This window comes from Protopterus annectens, chromosome 8.part0, assembly GCF_019279795.1.
Source record: "Protopterus annectens isolate FY-2018-M chromosome 8.part0, PAN1.0, whole genome shotgun sequence".
Lineage (NCBI taxonomy): Eukaryota > Metazoa > Chordata > Ceratodontiformes > Protopteridae > Protopterus > Protopterus annectens.
The window spans coordinates 1,410,341,403-1,410,363,184 of record NC_056741.1 but is presented as its reverse complement, the minus strand read 5'-3'; the positions used below and the strand labels follow the sequence as shown (position 1 = coordinate 1,410,363,184).

The window sequence follows — 21,782 nt, the reverse complement described above, 5'->3', positions numbered from 1 at the left end:
ATCATAAAAAAGAATGACCTTCTCTTTATTGATAATACAGCCTAATTTTATAAACCATCTTTTGCTGATTGTAAAAAAATTTACTTTCCATAACCTCTGAAGCACGACAACTAGTTCAGTTATATACTTAATTATCCTGTCACAGTTAACTATAAGAGCAAAGTACAATGTAAAATTTTCTATCTATGCCTGATGTTGATCTAAATTACGTCTAGGTATATCTCATGTTTTTATGTCAAATTATGAAGAAAGAAAAGTCCCAGGGCAAGACAAGGGACTTGTTCCATAATGCTTGCAGTAGCAGTACTTTACAGTTATCATCAAACAAGGGCTAAGTTCACATGGCAAGCAAGTATTGGAAGCATTCAACTCTGTTCTACAGAAGGATGCCTACTGTTCTTGTACTAAATACAAAGTTTCATGAACAGTTACGGGTAAGGCACACTGACACTTAATCTTGTTAGAAATACATATGTGAACCCCTTTGACCCTTCATGTATATGATGCGTATATCTATTTTAAAGTGCGACTGCCTGACTGAAAGCATCAGCTGTAGAAACATGCTGCATATATTCTCGAACAGTAAAAAATAAAAGACACCATATTTTGTGTTTTTCCAATTTAATACAGCATGGTATGTTATGCCTTAGAAGAGCAAACCAAAGCCCTCAAAATAAAAAAAAAATGAGGGCTAATTACTCTGCATCTCCACAAACAAGTGGATTATCACATGCAGAACTAAGAATCGTTCCCAGCACAGCTACCAGACTCAAAGTTTCTTTAGTCAGTACTTTTTTTTTTTTTTTTGTTTAAGTGTTGGGATAAAGTCAAAAGCTGAACAGATCTTGAAACATTTTCCCTAAACAAAAGAAAAGAATCCACCTCTTCCATCTTTCTGCATGGATGGTTGGGAGAGTGAATATGCTTAATTTCAACAGAAGAAGATAAAAAGGATATCATCTCAGCCAAATTAAAATGGATGCGTGTCATACACATCAAGGGTCAAAGGGGTTCATATACATATTTCTAAAAAGATTCTTGAGTTTTGGCATGCCTTGGGCAGATAAAGTTCAGCAATTCATAATAGCTTGTGTCAGGATTTTGAGTTTACATATCTTTAAGCAAAGGGCGTGTGTTACTACTGTATAGACAAAATACACAAAGAAAGAATTAATTATAAAGGAGTGGAAAGCAAATTCCTCTGTCTTATCCATGACACTGAAAGAATTCAAAAGTCACTTAAAAGCAAGCAAGCAAAATCATACCCAGATCTGCAGCCATCACTTCTGGTACTGGCACTTTCAGGTTCTGAAATTGTTAAAAAAAAGAGGTTAAAAACTGATTAAGTACTCATTATGAATGATAAAAATTAGGACTTGTCAGTCTATGCAAAAGTAGCACCTAAGGTGTACAAAAACTAGTTAACCTGGCTGTATCAAATGGTTATAATATGACAGCATACTAAAGGAAGAAAACAATACACAACAAAACATACACCTAAGAGAAGACAGTCTTTGAATGGCAACAATATGTCAGTGGGTTAACTTCAAAGCTGTGCTCTACGCCTGCATTCAGACTGTTACAACTTTATTCTGAAAGCTTCCTATTTTATTTTACATTGTTTTACAGTGTTTCTTGATAATCATGACAAAATGAATGGACAGGATGTACAACCTTGAATAGTGGCAAGATTACATGAAATTTAATTTGACTGACAGTGTAGAAAATGACAATGGCTCCACCAGTGAAAGAAGAGTGTATATAAGTTCATTTTAAATTGCCTTACGGTAAATGGCACTATCATCTTTAACAAATCTCTCCTTTAGTAAGTTGAGGTATATAAACATCAAAAGCCAAATGATCAGAGACTAAGTAAATATAATACATTTTTATTGTGAAAAAAATTAGGAAATATAGAGAGAGAAGTGCAAGCATGCCAAGGCATAAACAAGTTTCAGAAAAATAAAATCTTTTTTAGGACAAATAGAGAATTAAAGACAAGGGGACATAAATATCTTTGAATAAATAAGGAAGCATTTCTTCAAAAAATTTCATTAGCAAAGGTGGAAGAGATAAGAACAGATTTCAAAAATGTACAGTAATATTAGCCTGAGGGGAGGGAGCACTACAAATAAAATAGTGAAGATGGTTAAAAGATCAGCTGATTTTGTTTTCAGTATACCGCAAAATAGGCACCTATGATTGGCATGATACAACACTTTCTAAACAGAGCTGTCTTATTTTATGGAAACAAAAGCAAATGGCTCAGAGCAGATTTTGAGGTTTAGTTTTGCTTCAGTACAGTTTTATGGGTATGTTGATAAAGTACAGTTTTGTAGCTACCATAAATGTAGATGTTCGAGTGCTAATACAGCTGCAGTAATCACAGATGGGTTCTCTGCCATCAGGCGGTCCCTCGGTCGGCCGAATTCCAAAGTCTAGGTCCGGCGTCGGTTGTTGTCGCTTTCTTTCCTGACGTCAGTGCGTCAGGGGTATACAAGACACAGCCGACGCCATATTCTTCAGTCTTTCTTGCCCCAGATGTCAGGTGCCCCCAGAAGGAAGGCAATACATAAATTATATATATATATATATATATATATATATATATATATATATATATATATATATATATAGTCAAGCAATGCAATATAATCAAAAATCAGTAGTTGCAAGCAAATACACCATAGAAGGATAACCCAATCAGGTTGTATGAGGAGGTGTTAGCCACTAGGCCTTTACCAAAGAGGGGAAGGAGGGAGGGAAACCTGTACTGCAGCTGTATTAGCACTCGAACATCTACATTTATGGTAGGTACAAAACTGTACTATGTTCATCGTGCATACAGCTGCAGTAATCACAGATGGGTAGAATCCCAAAGCTACGCACAGGGTGGTAGGCACTAGGTGGAACTGGGATGAGCCAGAATGCCCTGCAACACAGCAGTGGCAAAGCCTGCTCTAGTTTTGGAATATAAAGGCAGGTGGTAGTGTTTTGTGAAGGTATGCACAGAACTCCAAGTGGCCGCCTCCAAAATGTCTTTGGTAGGAACTCCTCTGAGGAAGGCTGTAGAGGTAGCTGTGGCCCTGGTGGAGTGGGATCTGATGCCTGTAGGGACAGATTTTCCATGATAGGAGTAACAAAACCGTATGCAGTGGCCTATCCATTTGAAATTGTCTGTTTGGTAACTGGCTTCCCTTGAGCTCCTACAGCATAGGACACAAAAAGTTGTTCTGATTTCCTGAAAGGCTTTGTTCTGTCCAAATAATAATGTAGCTGTCTATGGATGTCTAAGGAGTGTAGCAGCCTTTCCCCTTTGTTTTGAGGATTGGGGTAAAAGGTAGGTAAGTGTATGGCTTGATTTAAAGCTACCCTGGATACCACTTTAGGCATAAATGACGGATTGGTACGAAGGGAAACCCTGTCCTGATGGAAGATGAGAAAGGGCTGTACAGCCATGAGGGCTTGTAGTTCCGAAACCCTACGAGCTGAGGTAATGGCCAGAAGGAAGGCTGTTTTCCAGGACAAATATTGCAACTCTGTTGAGGCAGCTGGTTCAAAGGGAGGCAATGTTAATTTTTCTAGAATGTAATTAAGATCCCAGGCTGGTATTGGTTGTTTCCTTGGTGGTCTTATGTTCTTAGCCCTCTGAGGAACTGTCTTAAGAGTGGGTGAGAGAATAAGGGTGGATCCGTGTTGAATTCTGCAGAAATGGCTGAGGCATGGATTTTTATGGAGGAAAAAGAAAGTCCACTGTTCAGCAGCTCAGCTAGATACTGTAATACCGGAGGCAAATTCAGTTTTCTAGGGTCCTGGCCTTTTTTCTCATTCCAAGAGCAAAACCGTTTCCATTTTGCGGAGTAAGCCTTTCTAGTAGATGGCCGTCTGGCCTCCAAAATGACATCCTGCACCTCTTTGGGGAGTAGGGTCTGTTGTGGTGTTAAGGAATTTTCCATGCAGCGAGATTGAGTGTTTTCAGCTGACTGTGAAGAGTTTTGTAGCTGTGCTGAGTCAGCAGAAGAGGCATTAGAGGTAGAGACCAGGGAGGAGTATGTGTTAGGCTCCTCAGGAGAGGGTACCAGTGTTGTCTTGGCCAGTCTGGAGCAATCAGTATCATCTTCGGTCTGTCTGCTCTTGCTTTCAAGAGTACCTTGGGCAGAAGAGGCAGAGGTGGAAGGCGTAAACTGTCTATGCTGTCCAACTGAATGAAAGGGCGTCCACTCTCCAGGCCTTTGGATGAAAGGTCCTTGAACAGAACTTTTCCAATTGATGATTCCTGTGGGAGGCGAAGAGATCTATGTCTGGCCTCCCCCACACTTGTATTATCTTTGTAAACACTTGAGGATGCAACTTCCATTCGTGTGGATCTGTCATATTTCTGCTTAGATTGTCTGCCAGCATGTTTTCCAAACCTGGCAAGTACTGTGCCTGAAGTTCGATTTGCCATTCCAGAGCCAAGTTCCAAAGTGTCATGGCTAGTCTGCACAGGGGGTATGAATGTGTTCCTCCTTGTTTGTTTATGTACCACATTACTGTGGTGTTGTCTGTTCTTATCAATAATTGTCCTGGATGCAGGAGGTCCTTGAAAGCTGTAATTGCATTTATCACTGCTAGCATTTCTTTCTGATTGATGTGAAGGTGCTTTTCCTTTTGGGACAATTTGCCCTGAATGCACCTGTCATGTGCGCCCCCCAGGCGTAATCTGAGGCGTCTGTTGTGATGACTTGATTTGCTTGAGGCTTGCAGAATGGGAGACCTGTGTTTGTTTGACATGCTTGGGCCCACCATAGAAATTCCTTTTGCAAACATGGAATTATTGGTATTATTGTTTCCAAACTGTGGCTGTGTTGAGACCATAGGTTTTTTAGGTACCATTGAAGTTTCCTCATATGCAACTTTGCACATGGGATTAAAAGAATGCAAGATGCCATGAAGCCCAGAGCCTGCAGGATTTTCCTTGCAGTAAGCCTGGTACAATTTGCTAGTATTTCAAAGTACTGAGTTAGTTGCCCTTGTTTTTCTGGCGTAAGATAGGCCATCTGGGTGTTTGTGTCCAAGTTGGCACCCAGGAAAGTTATTTTCTTGAGATGGTGTTAGCCTGGATTTCTCTTTGTTGACTGTGTATCCCAGGGAATTTAGTAACCGTGTTACATAAGCCAGATGCTCCAGAAGTATGTGCTTGCTGTCCGCTTGGATCAGGCAGTCATCCAAATAAGGGTAAATTTGTATCCCTTGAAGTCTGCAGTAGGCAATTACTGATGCCAGGCATTTCGTGAATACTCTGGGCGCAGTAGATAAGCCAAAGGGCAATGCAGGGAATTGATAGTGAATTGAACCTGCAAGAAATCTGAGGTATCTTCTGCAGCTTTGTCTGATTGGGACATGCAGGTATGCCTCCTTGAGGTCCAATGTTACCAGCCAAAACTCCTTGCCCAGCATGGGAAGAAGCTGCTGTAATGTGAGCATCTTGAATTTTGGTACGAGTAAGAATGTGTCTAGGATGGATAAGTCCAAAATGGGTCTCCAGTCGGTTCCTTTCCTTGGTACCAGAAATAGCTTGGAATAAAAACCTTGACCTTGTTCGTGAGTTGGTACCTCTTGAATAGCTTTCATGTCTATGAGCTTTGAAATTTGTAGTTGTGCCTCTGCCCTTTGATTGTGTGGCAGGTTTGGCATGCCTCTCGTGTTTGGAAGAGTGTGAAAATGAAATCTGTAGCCTCTGTTTATAACGTCCAGGATCCATTTGTCTGTTGTGACAATATGCCAATTTCTTGTAAATAATGCCAGCTTTCCTCCCAAGGGTGCTGCCAGCTGAGACTTGCTTGGCATGGAAAGGAGGAAGTCATTGGGTATGTTTCCTGTATTGTTGTGCACTGTCTTCGCCACCTCTTGGTGCTGGAGTTTGCCATTGCCTGCCTCTATATGATCCTTGTGATTGTCCTCTGCCCCTTGAGCGCCTGTATCTACCTCTTTGGGGCTTGTCCGTGGCTGGAAAGGATCAGTTTTTAGAAGGCCAATTTCTGCTAAAACGTGGTGGTTGAACCTGTAGAAAAGCTTTGACAGTTTGCATAGATTTGGCTTTTTCTTCCATTTTCCATAGTATCTCCTCAGCATTAGTACCAAATAGCACATCCTTTTGTAAAGGAGCATCTAGTAGTTTAGCTTTCACATGATCAGGCAAGATTTGTTCCCTAAGCCAGGCATGTCTACGAATGACTGATCCTGTAACAGCAGCTCTACTTGAGGCCTCTAGGGCATCATAGCCACATTGTAAGGTGTGTTTACCCACTTGTTCTGCACTATGCATCATATCCTGCAACTCCTTCAAATCTGGTTGTTCAGGTTGAGACATTTTATTTCTTAATTGTGATAACAGAAACTGCTGATATTTAAGCATATGAAACTGACAATTTAAGGCCCTCATGGCTAAGGTGGCAGAGGTATATACCTTTTTTCCCCCACCTTTCTAAGGATCTTGACTCTCTTTCGGAAGGTAGTGGATTCTTAGCAGTAGAGGCCTTCATTCCCTTGGGGCCTTGAGAAATGGTTTCAGGGTCAGCATTATGGCTTTTGTAAAGAAAATGGTGTGAGTTAGGAACTCTGTAGTACCTATCAGGCTTGACTGGGGCAGGAGGCAGGGAATCCGGATTAAGGCAAGCCTCCGCATAAACATCATCAAGTATATCCAAGACAGGAGGTATCGCCAGATGTCTGTGTTGAGGTAACAAAAGAAATTCCCCAAGTCTTTTCTTGGAATCAGAAAAGTCTTGGCCTTCCCAATGGAAGTGTTCCCTCAAGGTGTGCAAGGTTTCCCCAAAAGAAAAATCCTCTGGAGGAGATACAGAAGGAATGGACTGCCCTGCATCAGAGTCTTCAAAAGGAGAGTAAGAGTGCTCCTCTACATCAGAATGTTCTGAAAAAATGGAGCCCTGATCAGAAGAGGAAGAATCTTCCTCCACTCTGGGTCTCTTGTCTGGAGGGGGTTGGGAACCCCTGATAAGAGTAATTAAATCCTCAGCCATTTTAAGCATCTGCTTTTTAGGCCTGGGGCCTGGAGATGGGCCCTGTGCAACAGGCCTCTTGGGATGCCTGGCTGATTAGGACTTAGAAAAGGCCTTAATGGGAAAGGAAGATGAGGGTCTAAAGACACCATGGGTGGAAGTGGACCTGTGCACATTAGGAGGCTCAACGCTCACAGTGGCTTCGGTGGTTGTAGTCTGGGTATGGGCCGAGGTACCTGCGGTCTCGGTTACAGAAGACACCGCCAAAGAAGTGTCGTCGGTAGTCAGGGACTGCATAGGCGTCTCGCTGAGAACCGGACCACGTGTAGCCAGTTTTGGCGTGGTGTCGGTTGAGACTGCGGACCTCGCGTGTCGGTCCTTGTGTTTTTTGGATAAAACGGTAGTCGGAGTCTCTGACGACATTTTATAATCAAAGGCTTTACCAAAAAGGTGTTGGGCGAACTCCGCCCGGCGCTTAATAGTGCATTTATTGAAAGTAGCGCAAAAGCGACAGCCCGAGACGTCGTGGTCTGGGCCTAAACAAGGTATGCAGAGGGAATGGAAATCCTTATGCGGTATTTGCTTCCCACAAGAAATACAATTGTTAACTTTTTCTGACATCGGTCTGAGGCAAGAAAAGGTTCCCCAACGGGGTACTTAGCTTTAAAGAAGACTTCGGTTTCCAATTTTTCGTAAATTTAGGAGCTGGCCGACCGGCACTTGCGAACTGCTTCTGCTTCGGGCACCGCGCGGCAAAAAAGACTGAAGAATATGGCGTCGGCTGTGTCTTATATACCCCTGATGCACTGACGTCAGGAAAGAAAGCGACAACAAACGACGCCGGACCTAGACTTTGGAATTCGGCCGACCGAGGAACCGCTTGACGGCAGAGAACCCATCTGTGATTACTGCAGCTGTATGCACGATGAACATCTGTGTTAGCCTCAAGTATATGGGTTATATCTTGCCAACTATATAACAGCTGGCCAGCTTCCAAAGCTTCAGGGCACCGTCCAGAAGCCCAATCTACCAAGCAGCTTGAGCTGAGCTGACCAAAAGACAAGATTAGGCACAAAGTCCTTCAGAGCTCTGCTGCCAAGAAAGAGGGAAGATGAGTCTTGAAAGGACTACGCTATAAACAACAATAAATGCTCACACCCTGCATAAAAACGCACCAAAAAACATGGGGGATGGAGGGGCGGAATGGCTACTGCTGCAATATTCATTTGAACATCTACTCTTATGGTAAGTTCAACTTATACAACTATACTACGCTCATCATACTGATCGCTGCTGCAGCAGCCTTAGCTAAATGGGTAGATTATCATACCCAACTACATTTGGGAAATGGAATGAGAACAGTCCAGGAATCCCAGTAGATGGTCCCATCAAAGCTGGACCTGGACCTAGAGAAGTAATTAAGCTTACAGCTCTTTGTAAAAGTACGTACATGGGATCAAACAGCAGCTTCAACAATATTTCTAAAATCCAACCCTTTCCAAAAAAACATAGATGAAGCCAAGGCCCTGGTAGTGGGGGCCTTGATCCTGCCTGGAATAGATTGGTTATGATGAGTTTATTAACAGAAAGGTAATAGCCTTAGACAACCACTTGGAAATATGTTCTGACAAAGGTTGCCCCCCTTACCTTCACAAGAAAGAAAAAATTGGTCAAGATCTAATTGATTTAGCTCTGTTAAGGTAGTACCCAAATTGTCTGTGGACATCCTAGGTATACAGTACCCTTCCTCTCATTTTAGGTTTGATAAAGAAAATGGAAATATGGACAGTTTGGCTTAAAGTAAACCTGAATACCACTTTAAGCATAAAACAAGTATTAGATCTCAAAGATACCCTGCCCCTATGGAAAATGAGAAAGGGTTGACTCGCCGTTAAGTGCTTGCAACTCAGACAACCATTCTTGCAGAGGTCAAAGCAATCAGTAAACATGTTTTACATATTAAAAACCTCAAGTCCACCAGATTAGCTGGTTCAAATGGAGCAAGTGTTAGCTTCTCAACACAAATTAAGATCCCAAGGAGGGGCCACCAGTTTACTTGGAGCCATTTTATGTAAAACCCCATTCAAGAACATTTTGACACAAGACCTCCTTGTAAGAAGATGATCCATGGGCAGACATGCTGAAATGGCGGACATATGACCCTTCATAAAGGAATAAGAAAGGCCATATGATGGTAATTTACACAAATAATGTAAAACCAGAGAAAGTACAGTTGTATAAAATCTTACCATAACAGCAGATGTCCTCCTCTTCACTGATGCAGTACTCCTTACTAAAGGAATTGCCTGACAAGTGTAGCTCAACGATCGGCCAGTATACCAAAGGCCTTATGATTTTATAGACGTCGTACAACACACACATGCTCCCTGCTCAAGATGTAGGGCATAAAGGTGACATATGGACTTGCATATCTCAGAAATGAAAAGCTCCAGGAGGAACACGAGTCCACGGAAATAGGAGAAACATATGCATCCAGAAGGAGAAAAGAAGAACAGAGCACAAGGGTGGAGGAGGGAAGGGAGTGAATACTGCAACAGTGAAGAGAAGGATATCTACTGTTATGGTAAGATTTTAGACAACTGTACTATGTCCTTCTATATCACTGTTGCAGTATTCCTTAAGAAAGGCAGAGTACAAAAGCTCAAGATGAAACATGGGAAGAGGAAGGCCAGGAGGAGCCCTCAAGAAACCCATGCAGGGCAGCTCCGGCAAAGCCAGTTCTTGCTAGAAACAACATCCAATTTGCAATGCTTCATGAAAGTATGGACAAAGGTCCATGTAGCAGACTCAAGTATGGAAATGGTATCCAATCCTTTGAAAGAAAAAGCACCACAGCCCTGGCAGAATGAGCATTTACAGATTCAGAAAGACTTTTGACACGGAAAGATTAACAAAAAATGGTCTTGGAGATCCAGGAGGATACGGTCTGCTTAGAAACAGCAAAATATAGAGATCTGGGATGAAAGGAAAAGAAAAGTTGCTCAGATTTGCAAATGGCTTTAGTCTTATCTAAATATCTGAGCTGTGCAGACAAATCCAAGGTGTGAAGAACCTTCTCACAAGCAGACAGTGAGAAAGGAAAAAAAGGAGGGCAGATTAACAGACTGATTAAGATACAATTCATTAACCACCTTGGTGATAAAAGAAGGATTAGTATGAAGAGACACCCTGTCCCTATGAAAAAAACAAAAAAAGAAGTTAACAGCCATAAGAGCATGAAGTTCAGATACTCTCTTATTTGAAATATGGGCCAAAAGAACAGTCTTCCATGTACAATGTTGCAAGGAAGCTGAAGCCATAGGCTCAAAAGAAGCCCAAATCAATTTTTCAAGTATAAAATTAAAGTCCCAGTAAGGTGGAATAGAAATTGCATGAACAAACCTAGAGGCCAGAGGAGGAGTTAATGACAGACAAGCAGAAATACCAGAGAGGTGGGCTTTAACAAGAATATGCTAACCCAGCACGGAGCAATTCACACAAATAGGAGAGAATCAGAGGGATCTCCACAGAAATTGGATCCTGGTCACAAACAAGGCACTAAAAAGAAAATTCCTTCCATTTGGACACGCAGGATTTCCTGGCCTCCTGTAGAACCCTAAGAACATCTTCAGAAAAAAAGTCCCTAAAAGGGATCACAACCCTATCACCAACAATGTCAGTTGAAGAATGGCAGATCAGAGACCCTTTGTCTTGTGTGAGTAGGTCCACCCTGTGGGCAACTTGTGGTTAAGGAAGGAAGGAACGATTCTGTTTGGGCCAAAAGGAAGTCACCAAACAAGATTTTGGGGGAGTTCTGCTCTATTTTAAGCAGGATCCTTGGAATCAAAGGAAGGGGAGGAAAGGCATAGAGAAACATCCCTTTCAAAGCCAGAGGATTTGGGACACTGGTGCAAAAAAGAAATTGCCTGTTCAAAGAAGAGGCAAAAAGATCTACCTGAGGAGTACCCCATAGATTGAAAATGTCCAGAAACACATCTCTGTGAAACATCCATTAGTGAGCCTGCGTTTTGGACCTCCTCAGAAAGTCTGCCACTATATTCTGCTCTGAAGGAACGTATACAGCCTGAAGATTCACTTGATAATGGACAGCTAGATCCCAAATTTGAAGAGCCAGTCTTGCAAAGGAAGGAAGGACCATGTCGACCTTTGCTTGCTGATATACCACATCACTGTGGTATTGTCTGCGAAGATTTTGAAAGGACCTGGGAGAGAGAGAATGAAAGGCCTGAAGGGTGAAAAGGAGAGCTCTCATTTCCTTAAGGTTGATGTTGTCTAACCTCTGATGAGGAGGCCAAAGACACTGGACCTTGAGGAAACTGAAAGAGGCACCCCAACCCGTGTTTAAGGTATCTGAGAAAAGTTCCAGAGAGGGGACTGGGGGCTGAAAAGTAAGTCCTGGGTTGACAGACAGCTGATGAATCTAGCAACTGAAGCTCTAAGTTTAAGGCATGGAAGAAAAGGGACTAGAAAATCTAGTGGATGATAGTGATGGAGCCATACTGACTTTAGGAAGTGTAATTTTCTCATATGAAGTCTGGCTAGAGGCAGCATAAGAATGGTATAAGCCATGAATCCCAGCACCCTGAGAAATTCCTTGGATGTAATTGAAACCAGAAGAAGGGACTGAAAAAAGGTGATTATAGAAAGAGGCTTGGAAGGAGGCAGGGAAGCAGTATAGGAATGGTCTGGAACCTGCAACAGAGAAGCACATAACCCTGACAAGGAACCAGGACTGAATTCTGAAAGTTCATTGTAAACCCCAGGGTTTTTAAGACACAAACAATATACAGGAGATGCTGAAACAAGATCTCAGGGGAGGAAGCCTAAATAAGCAGGTTTTCTAGATAAGGAAATATTTGAACCCCTGGAAAGAAGAAGAGAAAACAGGGCTTGAAGGGATAACATCCGAAAGGAAGGGATCTGCAGAAAGGTGTTGAGCTGAAAAATGTCCAAAATGGGTATCCAGGTACCTTCCTTCCTAAGAATCAGAAGCATTCTGGAATAAAACGCCTTCCCCTCCTGGGAAGAGGGAACAGCCTTAATACTGCCTTGTGCCAAAAGGCCCTGAAGCAGGTCTAGAAGAAAAGAAAGTTGTTCCCAAGGAGATTGAGGAATACCCAGAAAAGGAATAAGGAATTTCCATACCATGAAGTATCCCTGATGGATGATGAACAGAACCCATTTAAAATATTCCATCATACAAGAAATAGTGTCCCCTAAGGAGAATCTGGGCTAACAGAATTCTTTTCCTCAGAGCCATAAAGGGATCTGAGAAGAATATGCCAAAGATGCTTCCCCAGAATCCAAATCATCTTCAGAATGGGGTAGATGACCAAGGTGGAGCAGGCACAGAAATCCTTTGGGAAGCTTTAAGGTCATCAATGCATTAAATAACCCTGCCATTTACGCAGAGGATCTTTAGCAACAGAGGGAATATGTTTTTTTTTTCTTTTGAGGGACATCTGCCTACATACCCTTGCCTACACTCAACCAAAGTAATAGAAATCTACTTCCAAACAAGTATCTGTGGTATTCCCCTCAGTCCCTCTGAAATAATCAGACATGGTTCCCCCTCAACATCTGGAGTGAAAGTTTGCAAAGTCACTGAGGAAGTGCAAGAAGTCAGATTCATGCCAGACTCACAGGGTCACAGCTGAGAAATCAGACAGGACAACTAGGCTAAATGTAAATGTTTCATCTCCCAAGCCCCTGCTTACACCTATCAAGGGTAACAGAACTTTTCAGAGATTTTGGATGCGTGGCTAGGCTTAAAAAGGCCCCTGTGGTCTTTAGCCTAGCAAACAGTTATGAACCTATGATCCTTTGGGCTTTCACCAGCCTCAAGACAAATGCCCGGTGGAGGTTGGGGCAGCAGCTGAATCACATCGGAGTTTCTTGGCCTTTCTGCTGGCAAGAGTCTGACCTTCAGGATAGGAGGATTCCACCATAACACTCTCCGCCAATAACGTAAGACGCTAGTTCTCCAGGTAAATGGACAAGGAGAAAAGATGACTATGTAGGGTTTTAGGGACACATGCTTAGCAGATAAAACACTGCAAATGGTCGTGAGAAGAACCTACACAGAAGAGAGACTGCTGCTCGTGATCATCCTTATGGGAAATCTGCCTCCCACACTGACATTTTCCCTTTCTGGACAACATGTACACACAAAATCAAAAAAAGATGCAACTCCAACAGGGCACTTTTCAGAAACACGGCTTGGTAACCAGCAGAGAAGGAGCATTCAGGCCAGCAATCAATGATGGTGTTTGGACTGGTGGCAAAGAAATTCTGGGGTATGTACATCACCTTTATGCCCCACGCCTTGAGCAGGGAGTATACATGTGATGTACTATATGTCTCTAAAATTATAAGGCTTTGGTATACTAGACACACATTGAGCTACCCTTGGCAGACAATCCCTTTGGGTAAGGAATCCTGCAACAGTGATATGGAAGATCATCAACTAGCCCTGAATGCATGCTGTTTAAGTTGTTGGCATCAACTAGAATACCTTTTCCATTTGCTAACATATGCTCTTCTAGAAGCAGGCTATCTTGGGGCTTCCTGCTGTGCAGAAGCACATGACTAACCCGATTTCCAGAGACTTAGCATCATCCCAAAAAATGGATGTTTTATGACTGACTTGATGTTGGGGTATAAGAAAGGAGTCTATCTGCACCATCTTCTGATGTTGGGGTATAAGAAAGGAGTCTATCTGCACCATCTTCTGGTCTTTCTAAGGCGGGAAAAGCAGTTTGATGCCCGAGGACAGCACATCCTCCTCAACTTTCTAGTCTTGATATTGAATGCAAAAGGGAAGAAACAAAGGCAGAAGGCTGGGATGGACAATAAACAACAACAAATGGACAATAAGCAGCAGGAGAAGAGGTCTCTACTTAGATGAGGGGTAGGAGGGAGAGAATATGTACTGCAACACTTATCTAGTTGTACATCAACAAATATGGTAAGTGGGACACAACTGTATTATTTTCTTCATAGTCAATGTTGCAGTACTAATCCTTGGGTAGATTTCCAAAGCTGCTCTGAGGGTGTAGGAGATAATATAGTGGACAGGGATGCCTGACCTAAGTTGTAATGCTTTGTGAAGCTGTGAAGAAAACTCTAGGTGAATGCCTCTAGGATAGTTTGAGTGGGCACACCTTTGAGGAAGGCAGTGGTAGTTGCCCCATGCCTGGTGCAGTGGGCTCTAATGCAGCCAGGCAAAGGCTTTTTATGGTGTGCTTAATAGAACCTGTTGCAGATTAAAATACATTTTCAAATGGTTCGTTTTGAAACAGGCCTGCCCCTGCTTTCCCTCTGTGAAGAATACCAACAGCTGGTCTGCCCTATCTGCAGTCTTTGTTCTGTCCAGGCAGTACCTGATCTGTTTGTGGATATCCAGTGAGTGGAGGATTCCTTCTGCCTTGTTCTGTGGATTTGGGAAGAAAACTGGCAGATAAATAACCTGGTTAGGGCTGAGCTCAGAAACCACTTTAGACATAAATGAAGGGTTAAGTTCTGAGGATTATCCTGTCTTTGTGGGAGACAGCTACGGGCACCACACTCATGAAAGCCTTTAGTTCAGAGACCGTTCTAGCTGAAGTGACAGCTGTAAGAAAGGTGGTCTTCTAGGTGAGCATTTTGAAGGGGGGCAGAGACAGCTAGTTTAAAGGGTAGTATCACACCTCTCAGAAATTGCGTCTGTGCAGTTGTGAGAAAAGTGCTGGAGTAGTGTGCAAGCAAGCTGAAACTGTCATAGCATGAACCTTTATGCTGGAGTAGGAAAGACCTTGTTAAAAAGGTGAGACAGGTAAAGCAATACTGAATGAATGCCTGCTTGAGCTAGAATAGGCTACTGGCCATGACACCAAATGGAGATTATTTTCCATTTTCCATGTAAGATTTCCTGGTGTTCAGCTTTTTTGCCTCAATAAGAATAGATAACACCTCCTTAGGATAAGGCATCAAGATGGATGCCATGGCCCAATCCTCCACACAGCTAAACTGGGAGATATCAGGCTTGGGTGGAAAACATGTCCCCTGATTTGGCCGAGAAGGTCTATGCCCTATGGAAGCATGCAAAAAGTAGTTTTGTACCTACCATAAATGTAGATGTTAGAGTGTTCACACTGCTGCAGTCATCACACTTGGGTTATCCTGCCGTCAGGCGGTCCCGCAGTTGGCCAGAGTTCCAAAGTCTTGGTCCGGCGTCTGTTGCTGTCGCTTCTTCCCTAACGTCAGTGTGCCAGGGGTATATAATATGCATCCAATGCCATTTTCTTCAGTTTTTCTTGCTCCAGATGTCAGGTGCCCCCAAGTGGGTAGGCAATACATATTGCTAATCAAAAATATACATATAAAATAAAAACAATACCTTCAGTTACCAGCAAATACACCTCAAAGGTTGTATAGGATAGAAGGGTATAGAAAAGTCCAGCTAGTTCAGAGGGGATGGAGGGAGGGTAACCTGGACTGCAGCAGTGTGAACACTCAAACATCTACATTTATGGTAGGTACAAAACTGTACTATGTTCATCGTTTTACACTGCTGCAGTCATCTCACTTGGGTTGAATCCAAAAGCTAAGTTTCGGTGGCTGGTCTATAGAGAGTTAGGATTGGCTAAGAGGCCCTGCAGAACTGCAGTGGCAAATCCTGCTCTGGATTTAGAGTAAAGGGGCAGGTGGTAATGCTTGGTGAAGGTGTGCACTGAACTCCAAGTTGCAGCCTCCAAAATTTCCTTGGTAGGTACTCCTCTGAGAAAGGCTGTTGAAGTGGCTGTTGCCCTGGTGGAATGAGGCCTAATGTGATTAGGGACTGATTTTCCATGCTGTGTGTAGCAGTACCGAATACAGTGTCCTATCCATTTGGTATAGTCTCCTTTGAGATAGCCTTGCCTTGTGATCCTGCAGCATATGCTACAAACAGTTGATCAGTTTTCCTGAAAGCTTTTGTTTTGTCCAAGTAGAAGCGCAGCTGCCTGTGTATGTCCAAAGAATGCAGAAGTTTCTCCCCTTTATATTGGGGGTTTGGATAAAAAGTAGGCAAATGGATGGTTGGGTTAAGAGACACACTAGATGCCACCTTTGGCATGAAGATAGGGTTTGTCCTTAAAGATACCCTGTCCTGATGAAAAATTATAAAAGGTTCCATTGCCATTAATGCCTGTAGCTCTGAGACTCTTCGTGCTGAAGTTACTGCCAGGAGCAGAGCTGTTTTCCATGATAAAAATTTTAGATTGGCTGTATTGGCTGGCTCAGAAGGTGGTAGGGTCAGTTTTTCCAAAATGAAATTGAGGTCCCAAGTTGGTGTTGGTGCTCTCCGGGGCGGTCTTATGTTTTTAGCCCCTCTGAGGCACTGCTTTAGCAAGGGATGAGAGAATAAAGGAGGATTCGTGTTGTAATGTGCAGAAATGGCATAGGCGTGGATCTTAATTGATGAAAAGGATAGGCCTCTGTCCAGAATCTCAGTTAAGTATTGTAAAATCTGAGGAATGTTTGGAACAAGAGGGTCAAGGCTGTGAGCCTGGTTCCAGGCGCAGAATCTCTTCCATTTTTCTGAGCAAGCTTTCCTGGTGCTAGGCCTCCTGGCCTCCAAAATGACATCCATAACAGCTTTAGAGAGAGGTGTTGCCTGTTTGACTAAAGTATCTGCCATGCAGCCAGGTTTAGGGTTTTGAGCTGACTGTGCAGAATCTGATTGTTTTGTTGAGTCAGAAGGTGTGGAATTTGGGGCAAAATCCATGGTGGGCCCTGAGCTAAGTTCCTTAAGATAGGGTACCAGTGCTGGAGTGGGCAGTCTGGAGCAATCAGGATCATCTGTGGTTTTTCTTGTCTGGCTTTTAGGAGTAGCCAAGTAGTACGAAACCGTTGGAAATGCAAAAATAGACCACGGACTCCTTGTGCCAGCAAGCAACCACGAACGTTGTCTTAACGCAATTTTATTGATTTACAAGCGTTTTCGCCACACAACAGTGTGGCTTCTTCAGAGAAAAGTGATTAACAATGTAAAATGATGCACACCTCTTTTATGTAACCCAGAAGGGAAATGACATCACAAATAGTAAAAGAGCTCATTAAGCTCATGGATTAATGATTGTTATCTAAACAAATTATATATAAGAACAAATTAAATAAAAAATGTTCATTGAAAAGATACTCTGACAATTAGTCAAACTACAACCTAAGTCATAAAAACTCTAAAGTGATAGAAATACTATCAGGAAAATAGAAACATAAAATGATATATTGGAACAGCTTTTACGAAAATTTCTTAATGTGAAAGTGTTCGTCCATATTAAAAGGACTTAAAATAAATCAAAAACACAACAAAATAATTAAAATAATTACAATAATGTGTGGACAGTACTTTATAAACACACATTATGTTTAGAGAAAATAAAAACCAAAAGGTGAAATAGACTAGTGGACAAGATTTTGTCTAAATACCTGAAGAACCTCCGTGGAGTATGTAAAGACTCCTGGACCTTCCTGGGTAATCTCAACAACATACCGTTTGATGATGAGAACAACTTTCTCACCATCGACGTCGTGGATTTATACACTTCTATTCCACACCAGGAAGCTTTGGAATGGATAGCACTTCTACTCACAGACTTTGGAGCGCCAAAAACGGAAATTGACCTCGTCACAGAAATCTTGGATGTGGTCTTGTCATCCAATTACTTTCTATTCGATAAGAAATATTTCTTACAGAAAAAAGGTGTGGCGATGGGCTCCCCTTGTGGAGCTTCCGTCGCCAACTTTTTCATGGGATACTGGGAAAAGAATTTTCTTTTCTCGTCTGTAGACCAGATGCGGTTTCTGCAATTCTACACAAGATACCTTGACGATATTTTCATCCTTTTCCGGGGTAGTAACACGGAAGCTACCCAATTTGTACAATTCTTAAATGGTACAACAGAATTCCTGAAATTTACATCGAAATTTTCGGCATGTGAAATAGACTATCTTGATGTGAAGTTGAGGAAAGATGTGAATACTTATACATCTAGTGTTTACAGAAAGCCGACATACTGCAATTCTTTCCTGCACTTTACAAGCCATCATCCCTTCAAACAAAAGAGATCTATTGTGAAGGGGCAAATGGTTAGGGCAGGCAGAATGTGCAGTGATTTCGCAGCTTTCCAGAGTGAATGTGACCTGCTGGGTAACATGTTCCTCAACAGGGGCTACCCTAGATATTTAGTGGATGAAATTATGTCAGAGGTCATAGCCAAAAGGTCAAATGGGTTTTACAAACCCATTCTTCAGTGTCAACCTCTACTTGACCTTAGCCCTAATGAAGGCTTACAGTCACCCCCTGGCAACACCCCCTTACAGTGTGACATCATCACGATTAGTAATGGACGTGATTTCTCAACCAGTTATGTTAACACCTATAGTCTTAATTCTAGGACTATTACCTCATTAATTAGGAAGAACTGGCAATTCATTTTGGGGAGCCCAGGACTTACTGAGAAATTGGGACTTTTTCCCAACTTCGTCTTTAAAAGAAATAATAACCTCAAAGAACTCTTACAAAGGGACCTTTCTAAAAAAACTTTTAATAGACGAACAGGTATGTACCCATGTGGCTTCTGCAATTGGTGCCATAAAACGAGGGCTGGGCAGACTTACACAATAAGGGACAAGAAGTACACAATCCAATTTCCACTTAATTGTGAGAGCAGATCCGTCGTATACGTGGCTTTCTGTGAATGTTGCCCCTCGTTCTACCTGGGGAAGACTGATCGTAGACTACGTAATCGTGTCTACGAGCATATGTACGCCATCAAGAAGAACTCTGATGTTAACGCATTAGCAAAACATACAGATAACCACCCCGGGCATTCTTTTTCATTTATGGCTATAGACCAAGTTAATAGCAACATTCGGGGGGGTCCTATATCGTTGCTCTTAGAACTACGTGAACTAGAGTGGCAATTGTGCTTGGACGCATTTTGCTACCCGGGTTTAAATGAAAACTGTAATATCTCTGCAGTACTTAGAATGAGGAGCTATTTGAGGTAGTTCACTGTTTTGCATTCACTATGCTTTGGTTAATTGTAAAACAATTACTATCTATTTCACCTTTTGGTTTTTATTTTCTCTAAACATAATGTGTGTTTATAAAGTACTGTCCACACATTATTGTAATTATTTTAATTATTTTGTTGTGTTTTTGATTTATTTTAAGTCCTTTTAATATGGACGAACACTTTCACATTAAGAAATTTTCGTAAAAGTTGTTCCAATATATCATTTTATGTTTCTATTTTCCTGATAGTATTTCTATCACTTTAGAGTTTTTATGACTTAGGTTGTAGTTTGACTAATTGTCAGAGTATCTTTTCAATGAACATTTTTTATTTAATTTGTTCTTATATATAATTTGTTTAGATAACAATCATTAATCCATGAGCTTAATGAGCTCTTTTACTATTTGTGATGTCATTTCCCGTCTGGGTTACATAAAAGAGGTGTGCATCATTTTACATTGTTAATCACTTTTCTCTGAAGAAGCCACACTGTTGTGTGGCGAAAACGCTTGTAAATCAATAAAATTGCGTTAAGACAACGTTCGTGGTTGCTTGCTGGCACAAGGTGTCCATGGTCTATTTTTGGCTTTTAGGTGTACCTTTGAAAGGAGAGGCAGTGGTGGGAAGGCATAGACTTTTAGGTTTTTCCAGCTGAACAGAAGAGCATCCACTTTCCATGCTTGTTTGTGAAGTCCTTGTGCAGAATTTTTGCAGTTGGCAATTCAGAGGGGAGGCAAAAAGATCTATGTCTGGGCATCCCCATTTTTGTGTTATGCTGAAGATCTGTGGATTCAATTTCCATTCGCGAGAGTCCATGATATTTCTGCTTAGGTCATCTGCCAGAGTATTTTTCTTTCCTGGCAGGAATTGTGCTTGCAGGTGAACTTGGTACGTTAGAGCTGTGTTCCACAAGGTCATGGCTTGCCTGCACAGAGGATAAGAATGAGTGCCCCCTTGTTTGTTTATGTACCACATTACTGTGGTGTTGCCTTGTCTTTAGTAATAGTTGTCCTGGATGTAGAAGGTCCTTGAAAGCTGTTAGGGCATTTTGAACAGCCAACATCTCTTTTTGATTGATGTGAAGATGCATCTGGTCTGTGGTCCACTTGCCCTGAATGCATTTTCCTGCCATGTGTGCTCCCCAGGAGTAATCCGAAGCATCTGTTGTTAGAGTTTGCCTGGCTGTGGGTTGGGTAAAAGGCTGACCCTTGTTTAGGTGACATGCCTGTGCCCACCATCAAAACTCCTGTTGTAGGCAGGGAATCATTGGAATTACTGCTTCTAGACTGTGAGAATGTTGAGTCCAAACACTTTTTAGGTATCATTGTAATTTCCTCATATGCAGTCTGGCATATGGTATTAGTAGTATGCAGGATGCCATGAATCCCAGGGCCTGCAGAATTTTTCTTGCAGGGAGATGGGACGTTTTTGCCAGTAGTTGAAAATATTGAGTTAGTTGCACTTGTTTGTCTGGCATGAGGTAAGCCATCTGGGCCGATGTATTTAAGCTGGCACCCAGGAATGTAATCTGTTGTGAGGGCACTAGTTTTGACTTCTTTTCCTTTATTGTGTACCCTAGAGAAATTAGCAACTTTTTCACAAACGCCAGATGCTGTAGAAGAATGTTCTTTGTCTCTGCTTGAATGAGGCAGTCGTCCAGGTATGGATATATTTGAATTCCTTTTTGTCTGCAAAATGCAATTACTGGTGCCAGGCACTTTGTGAATACCCTGGGCGCAGTAGATAAGCCAAAGGGCAGTGCAGAGAATTGGTAGTGCATTATACCAGCTTAGAATCTGGGGCATCTTCTGTAATTTTGTCTGATAGGGACATGCAGGTATGCCTCTGAGGTCCAGAGTAACAAGCCAAGCCTTCTTGCCCAGCATGGGTAGAAGCTGCTGTAATGTCAACATTTTGAATTTCGGAATATCCAGTTAAGTATTCAGAATTGAAAGGTCCAGTATGGGCCTCCAGGGTTTGTCCTTTCTGGGGGCCAGGAAAAGTCTTGAGTAAAATCCTTGTCCTTGTTCCTGTTGTGGTACTTTTTGTGTAGCTCTCATGTCCATGAGGGCTGAAATTTGTTTTTGTGCCTCTGCCCATTGATTTTGTGGCAGGTCTGGCATTCCTTTTAGCTTTGGTAAAGTATGGAAGTGGAATCTGTAACCTTGAGGCACAATATTCAGGACCCATTTGTCTTGGGTGATTGTTTGCCAGTTTTGAGAAAAAAGTGCTAGTTTTCCCCCTAAGGGGGCTTCCAAAAGGGACGTGCTTGACGTACGAAGGGGAAAGTCATTGTGACTGTTTCCTGTAAGGTTGAGACTTGTCCTCACCACCTTTTGGGGTTGAGGTGCCCCACTGTCGTTGTCTGTCTGAACCTTGGGGTTGAGATCTGCCTCTTGGGCGTCTGTATCTGCCTTTCTGTGGCCTGTCTGACACTGGAAAGGACCAATTTTTTTGTTGGCCAATTTCTGCTAAACTGAGGTGGCTGTACCAGAAAGCCTTGACTGTTTGCATAGATTTAGCTTTATCCTCCATTTTCTTTAACACCTCTTCTGCCTTAACACCAAACAAGGTGTCATGTTGTAAAGGAGCATCCAATAACTTTGCCCTAACATGATCAGGTAAACTCTGTTCTTTTAACCAAGCATGTCTTCGAATAACAGAACCTGTAACTGGGGCTCTACAAGAGGCCTCTAAAGAATCAAAACCACATTGCAGA

At 42.2% G+C, this 21,782-nt stretch overlaps 1 protein-coding gene across 2 annotated transcripts in view; it reads right to left on the bottom strand.

Annotated features, from left to right (window-relative positions):
• ARHGEF12 (Rho guanine nucleotide exchange factor 12) overlaps positions 1-21,782 on the bottom strand; it is a 3,716,336-nt gene that overhangs the window by 2,193,096 nt on the left and 1,501,458 nt on the right. For both annotated transcript variants that reach the window (XM_044081016.1, XM_044081015.1), the window contains one exon: positions 1,266-1,308. In XM_044081016.1, the coding sequence (XP_043936951.1) occupies positions 1,266-1,308 (43 nt within the window). The remainder of the gene's footprint in view (positions 1-1,265; positions 1,309-21,782) is intronic.